Source organism: Ruditapes philippinarum, unplaced genomic scaffold, assembly GCF_026571515.1.
Source record: "Ruditapes philippinarum isolate M1 unplaced genomic scaffold, ASM2657151v2 ctg1116_1_1_1_1, whole genome shotgun sequence".
Lineage (NCBI taxonomy): Eukaryota > Metazoa > Mollusca > Bivalvia > Venerida > Veneridae > Ruditapes > Ruditapes philippinarum.
The window spans coordinates 247,757-256,106 of NW_026866607.1; the positions used below are offsets into that span (position 1 = coordinate 247,757).

The window sequence follows — 8,350 nt, forward strand, 5'->3', positions numbered from 1 at the left end:
TAGGTTAACCAGACATTAGGCCCTATTTTCAAAGTGAAAAAAAGGAAATAACCTGGAAATATGGATGACACAGTTATAAAACTTGGCAATATCATGTACTTTGTATTGCTAAGTAAGTGTGGAAATTATAAAGCCATTAGTATGGATAGAACTTAAGATATTTCCAACTTGCCGTTTTAGGTTAACCATTTTTCATTTTCTAAGTGCTGAAAAGGGCAATAACTTGGTAAATATGAAAGCCAGAGTAATGTAACTTGCCAAGATCATGTACTTTGTATTGATTAGTAAGTGTGTAAACTTAGAAGCCATTGGTACATGTAGAACTTAAGAAAAATCAAACTTGCCGTTCTAGGTTAACCTCGTACGGACAGACGGATGGATGGTTCAATTACTATATGCCCGGGGGCATAAAAAAAAAAAAAATTATGTTATGATTATGTTTTGCACTGACGAAGGCATATAGCCGAAACATATGCAATAAATACTGAATGTTGGTGTTTGTGTGGCTTGTCTGTTTATAATATAGACCAATTCACTTTAAAGATTCATTGATGCTGATGATAATGTAATGATAATACAGTGTCCCTATAAACATTTAATCACATTACATGATGGTCATTTATCACAGGAAAAGATCTTGTACAATACAGAAGTTGTCTTACATTACAACCTTGAGTGATTTCCTACATACATTCAGGTATTAATTTACCTATATCATGACACCTGGAATGTCTACGCTTGTTTATATTTGATAGTAGGAGATTGTAAATTAATCAAGTTTATTTTGATATACCAGTATAATCAAATTATCCTCTTTCTGTAGAACCACATGAGATGCTGCCATCAAGGGCATTAACCTTTACCATTCGGGCAATCATGGTCAACCAATTTTCATGTCATGGACTTATCATACATCAGTGTTTGTATGTTTTCTTGGATTTCAACGTTTTGTTAAATCAGGAAGCCAAAAAAATGTCTGAACAGACTGTACAAATTGTATTAATAATTGGTCACTGCAATTTACTTTATGGCGCAGCTATTATATGCCAATAATCAGCATTTTAAATCTTCTACACATTGCACCTGAACTGACTGTTTCGATATTATGCCAGTTATATACAATGTATATTAATGCATTCAAAATCTATTTGGTGAAGATAAGACATGTTATAGTACTATTGAAAGTCCTGATAAATACAATAAACTTTTCTTCTGCAGTCTGGTAGCTCAATAGGTAAAGCATTGGACTCAGTGTATCGGGAGAACTGGGTTTGATTCCCAGACAGTGTATGTCACTTTCCTTGTGATTAATCATGAAATCCTTTCTACAGTCATTTGCACTGTACCTGAGTGCTCTGTTATGTACAGAATTAATCAGTTGTGGGCGTCCGACTGGCCAAATGGTTAAGGTCGTTGACTTCAAACCACTTGCCCCTCACCGCTGTGGGTTCGAGTCCTGACAGGGACTTTGGATTCTTTCATGTGAGGAAGCTATTCAGCTAGCTTACGGAACATCGGTGGTTCTACTCAGGTTCCCGTTCGTGCCTGAAATAATGCACGGAAGGGCACCTGAGGTCTTCCTCCACCAGTAAAGCTGGAACATCGCCATATGACCTATAATGTGTTGGTGTGACGTAAAACCCAATTAAACAAACAAAAGTAATCAGTTCCTTGTGAAAGTGAAGGCAACTTGTACTGGGAAACTACTTGCCAGCCTGCCAAGGAAGGATGCTTTGGCTGAACTCACAGTGCTCTGGTAAATTCAATGTGGATTACGGCTGTGATACTCTTTGAAAATAAACACCACCACCACCACATTAACAAGAATGTTGAACGACACATATACCCCCCTTTCTAGCCATTGACTCACATAATTGGTACTTTTATTACAGAAACTTGCCAAAAAAGGGTACATGGAAGTGTTCAATTATGGAAAAATCAACAGAAACCATATTGACATTTAAGGCCCATGTGACATTTACCTTTGACCTAATGAACCCTAAATCAATAGAGGTCATCTACTACTTATGACCAATAACTAGGTGAAATATGAAGACTTTGTGATGAATACTTTTCAAGATAATCAGCGGAAACCATTTTGACATTCAAGGCCCCTGTGACCTTGACCTTTGACCTAGTGACCCCAAAATCAATAGGGGTCATCTACTAGTTATGACCAATCACTATGTGAAATATGAAGACTTTGTGATGAATACTTTTCAAGATAATCAGCGGAAACCATTTTGACATTTTAAGGCCCCTGTGACCTTGACCTTTGACATAGTGACCCCAAAATCAATAGGGGTCATCTACTAGTTATGACCAATCACTGTGTGAAATATGAAGACTTTGTGATACATACTTTTCAAGATAATCAGCGGAAACCATTTTGACATTTAAGGCCCCTGTGACCTTGACCTTTGACCTAGTGACCCTTAAATCAATAGGGGTCATCTACTAGTGATGGCCAATCACTGTGTGAAATATGAAGACTTTGTGATAAATACTTTTCAAGATAATCAGCGGAAACCATTTTGACATTTAAGGCCCCTGTGACCTTGACCTTTGACCTAGTGACCCCAAAATCAATAGGGGTCATCTACTAGTTATGACCAATCAATATGTGAAATATGAAGACTTTGTGATGAATACTTTTCAAGATAATCAGCGGAAACCATTCTGACATTTAAGGCCCCTGTGACCTTGACCTTTGACATAGTGACCCCAAAATCAATAGGGGTCATCTACTAGTTATGACCAATCACTATGTGAAATATGAAGACTTTGTGATGAATAGTTTTCAAGATAATCAGCGGAAACCATTCTGACATTTAAGGCCCCTGTGACCTTGACCTTTGACCTAGTGACCCCAAAATCAATAGGGGTCATTTACTAGTTATGACCAATCACTGTGTGAAATATGAAGACTTTGTGATTAATAGTTTTCAAGATAATCAGCGGAAACCATTTTGACATTTTAGGCCCCTGTGACCTTGACCTTTGACCTAGTGACCCCGAAATCAGTAGGGGTCATCTAATAGTTATGACCAATCACTATGTGAAATATGAAGACTTTGTGATACATACTTTTCAAGATAATCAGCGGAAACCATGTGGTCTACCGACGGACAGACCGATGGACCGACAGACAGACCGACATTAGCAAAACAATATACCCCCTCTTCTTCGAAGGTTGACCTTTGACCTAGTGACTCCAAAATCAATAGGGGTCATCTACTAGTGATGACCAATCACTATGTGAAATATGAAGACTTTGAGATACATACTTTTCAAGATAATCAGCGGAAACCATCTTGACATTTAACCATGTGACCTTGACCTTTGACCTAGTGACCCCAAAATCAATAGGGGTCATCTACTAGTTATGACCAATCACTGTATGAAATATGAAGACTTTGTGATACATACTTTTCAAGATAATCAGCGGAAACCATTTTGACATTTAAGGCCCAAGTGACCTTGACCTTTGACCTAGTGACCCTTAAATCGTTAGGGGTCATCTACTAGTGATGACCAATCACTGTGTGAAATATGAAGACTTTGTGATAAATACTTTTCAAGATAATCAGCGGAAACCATTTTGACATTTAAGGTCCCTGTGACCTTGACCTTTAACCTAGTGACCCCAAAATCAATAGGGGTCATCTACTAGTTATGACCAATCACTATGTGAAATATGAAGACTTTGTGATAAATACTTTTCAAAATAATCAGCGGAAACCATTTTGACATTTAAGGTCCCTGTGACCTTGACCTTTGACCTAGTGACCCATAAATTATTAGGGGTCATCTACTAGTTATGACCAATCACTATGTGAAATATGAAGACTTTGTGATAAATACTTTTCAAGATAATCAGCGGAAACCATGTGGTCTACCGACGGACAGACCGACGGACCGACAGACAGACCGACATTAGCAAAACAATATACCCCCTCTTCTTCAAAGGGGGGCATAATAAACAGTTTCCATTGTTAACTATTTTAGTGCAATCTCATAGAAACAAAGAAATATGTTTTACATAATCATGACTGACAACACTGTAAGAAACTATAGCATCTCATATCTCTTGTATCATAATTATACAATTATGAAACAATCAGCAACAAAGCACTTGTCACAAGAATTATGAATGAAAGTGATTCTCACAGGTGAGTGGTTAAAACAAGAACGCCACTTGTTTTTTCCACTCACTTCCTTTTTGCAGCTTTACTCCCTCTTTTCATAATTATGTCTGATTTATCTATCATCTCAAATCATGAATAAAACCAACTGTTGATGAAAAACAACAGCCTGTTTAATGTGCTTAATCTTGATGAATAACTGACTGACATCACTGCCATGTAACAAGTCATAATAGACTGCAATCTATCAGGCTTGTATCATACAAAATATACATTTCATTGATACTTTCAGTTCTTAAATTCTCTTTACAATTGATATAAAAAAATAAAATAGGCAGCATGTGTGAGCAAAAAATATACATTTATTTATAGCTGCTTCAATAATCTTAGTAAGAGCAATGCACATTCTTTAAAGAATTAAGCGTTTGAGCAACACTCTTAAAAGATATATGTAACATGTTTATCTTATAATTTCTTTTTTTTCTCAAATCCTTGTTTGAGAAAACAGTAACCCTTATCAATAGCGTAAAGCTAGGTAAGCCTTCACATCCGTTATAAAGATTGGGCGGATCTATTATATTCAAAGAAGTCCATTTACATTTATTATTTAAGCAAACAAAATGAGAAAATAATTGTCTTTAAACTTAATTAGTGTTTGAAATTATTTTTCGTCCAATAGGATTGCATTATTTCAAATGAATCGTAACACATTTAGTTTGGTAAAACGGCAAACTGTTAATCACTCTAGTAAACTGACTGTTTATAAAAATGATTAAAAACACTAAGCTGGTTAAAATTTATTAGTACATTTTCACAAAATTAAATTGGTTGCGCGGCTGCGCTGCACCCGTGACCAATTTAAGTTTTTAAATGCATACTAATAAACTTAAACCTTTACTGAAAAATTTTCAACTACAAAAACTAACATGCATGTCATTTATTAATGAAAAAGACTTAGTGGTAAAATTCATTTATGCATTTATTTAAAGTTGCTTTGATATACTGTAAAATTACAAAAAATGTGAAAAGGAAGAAAACTTGTACACTAAAAATCAAAATCGTAAACACTTCATGTTAAGCAAAACTGATATAATTCTTTGTTTGCATTTTATAAGTGAACCACTTTTTCAAGTGTGTAAATATTATAAAGGCACTTAAACATTTTACTCACAACTGACATTACTTAAAGAGCAGTTTGATATAAAAATTGGATAACAACATTTAAACAAGAGGGCCATGATGGCCCTGAGTCGCTCACCAGAAACAACTGCTTTTCAGTGTTGGAAATTATCCATTGTCAATATTTTCTAATATTAAATTTGAGCATAGAATATGTTTAAACAATAATTTGAAGAAATGCCATGACCTGGGGACATTTAAGCTTAAGCTTAAATGGGGCTAATGAAATCAATATGAGCAAACTTGATAAAAGACTACCTACATGTAATAATGCTACAAAATTTGGTGATCACCTATCAATTATTTCAGTAGGAAAATTAATGATGTTCAAAGGTTTTTCATTTTTTGGCTTTAGCAGCTCCGAAAAGGGGCTAATCAAATTAATATGAGCAAACTCGATAAAAGACTACACAAGAATGCTACAGACAAAGTTTGGTGATCATCCATCAATTAGTTCTGTAGAAGAAGATGTCTAAAGGTTTGTTTTTATTTTTAGCTCTAGAGACCCCTAAAAGGGGCCAATCAAATTAATATAAGCAATTGATAAAAGACTACACAAGAATGCTACAGACAAAGTTTGGTGATCACCCATAAATAAGTTCTGTAGAAATAGACAATTTAACATGAGCAAATTCAAGTGTGACTTTCACAAGGACGCATAACATACCAAATAAAGTAAATCTGCCCAGCAGCCTCGGTTCTGGAGAGCTAATTAAGTTAATACCAAAGGGGCAGATGATTAATTAACCAATTAGGTCAGAACTAATGGTTTCAAAAGCATAATTATGTAAAACACCAAAAAATAAATAAGATATTTTGAAGCTTTTAATATCTTACACTGAAATAATGTTTTTATATTACATTTATATACTGCTGTTCATGTTTATGATAAAGAGCCCCTTGTGGCACAGAGGTTGCCTTTATGGGTCGAGACATCATGAGTATTGCATCCACTGTTTAACCCATCATGATCATAAGAGTTTACTAAATCGGGGTTCCAATCACTGGAGTAATGGAACATAGAGTAACCTCCAACCTATACGGACAGAGAAATGAAACCCCTAGATGCCAATATACGTACATGTTCTTCCTAACATATCAAAAGTGTACATCATGCTGTATTTTTTACAATATACATTCAGATATTTATGTACAAAAGAAATTTTTCATTTTACTTGTTTGGGAAAATAAGGAAAATTTTCAGTAAACAAAGCATTTGTTGAAATCATACAACCACTTAAAGTTTCTATAGACTCTGAAATGTTTATCTTGGCACCATCTACATACTAAAAATATATTGCCTATTTCTCCACTATATACCAACATGATTAACTATATTGCTTAAACTATACTAAGGAACTAGTATTTTACCTGTCTCCAAAGTTCCACTAAAGTAAAGTCAATAATATCCGTGCTGTTTACGGCAAGCTCGAAAAGTGCTGAGGTCATCCCACTCAAACCTGTATCCTGACGTACTCGCTGTTTCAACATTTGTTTAATATGTCGCTCCCTACGTTCCCGTTTTTTATTATAACTTGTCATACTCGACTGATAAATCCTTTTCAAAGGAACAAGATCAGAACCATGCACTGGTCCAATATTCAATCTATTCATCGACTGCTCGTTTATATCACCAAGAGCCATTTTCGTCCTCATTTTTTTCTCTCTCCTGCTGATTTATTACCCACTTATTAATAACAGTAGCTGGCTTGTTACATATCCAATCACATATATAAATTAGTCGAAAATTGCATCTAATTTTCCTTCCAGCATCGAGCTGTTTTGTTGAAGTATATACCTTTGAAATATTAACATCGTACAATGGTAAACAAGTGTTGAATGTTCATACCGCCCAAATTTCATAGTCTCTGAATCCCTGCCAATTGTATGTTGTTTTGTTTTTTATCCTTTATAGACCAGATATTTAATTACATCATACAAATTTCACTGATTACTTTTGTATGAACATAAATAAAAACTATTCACTCCATTTTCATTTTTCAAAAAAAATAGTTGCTCTTCAATTAGGAAACCAGAGAAGGTGGGTGGCTCTTCAGAAAAGAAATTCCAGAAAGATTAAGTAGTTCAACTCCTTTATTTATGTGGCAGTCATCATGAAATATCATCAATTTTACCTTGAGAACAATAAGACCTGTTATTTCATATACAATTTATCAGATAAGACGGCTTCTGGTAGTGGTTATACCTAAACAAAATTCATATTGCCCTTCTCATTCTTAAAACATATTTTTTTTGTATATTACCAAGCAGTGGTTTCAGAAAAAACAAGCAATTAACATAGTATTGCAAGCAATCCATAAGTCCCCTACCGGTAAGAGCCCAAGCAACATTCTGAAGGGCCATTGGCCATTCACTTAGGTTCCTATTTTAAGTAAATTTGTTGAAAAAGTACTTTAAAAGTGATCACAGGAAACAGTTTTTATGTACTGTGAGACAGACAGACTGAAGGACACTCTAAAGTTATTTTTTAAACATTCCATGTTATCAAAATATAACATTTTTAAAATCCTATCATGATTGAAGAAGTTGGAGTAAAAATTACCAATTTCTCAAAAAAAAATCTAAGTTCAAAAGGGGCATAATTCTGGAAATAGTCTTGCTAGAGTATTGAACACTCACAAATGTTGAGTGACAATAAGAAACATTTATATGAAGTTTGAAGTAGATACTATTCAGAAAAAGAAGTTATGAAAAAAAACAATGTTTTTTTCATGAAAATTTTAAGTTCAAGGGAGGTAATTCTGATAAATTTTGTGCTAGAGTTGTAAAGCTTGTCACATATGATGTGGTTGATGACAAGCAACTTATATTTAAAGTTTGAAGAAAATACCTTAAGAAATAAAGAACTTATAGTGAAAAAACTTAAAAACAAGAATCAGAAATCTCGAAATTCAGTCTATTTGTTGCCATAGCAACCAGAATTTTCAACATAGGAAGATAAAAAAAGGATGTGCATAATTTCCATACTGCCATCTACCCATATGTCAAGTTTCATAAACATATTT

General features: G+C 34.3%; 1 protein-coding gene across 1 annotated transcript in view; it reads right to left on the reverse strand.

Moving 5' to 3' along the window:
• Window positions 1–7,163, reverse strand: part of LOC132733039 (dedicator of cytokinesis protein 9-like) — a 102,822-nt gene extending 95,659 nt beyond the window's left edge. The window contains exon 1 of the mRNA XM_060719617.1: window positions 6,696–7,163. Coding sequence (XP_060575600.1) covers window positions 6,696–6,980 — 285 coding nt within the window. The 5' untranslated portion in view covers window positions 6,981–7,163. The remainder of the gene's footprint in view (window positions 1–6,695) is intronic.
• Between the last annotated feature and the right edge of the window lie 1,187 nt (window positions 7,164–8,350).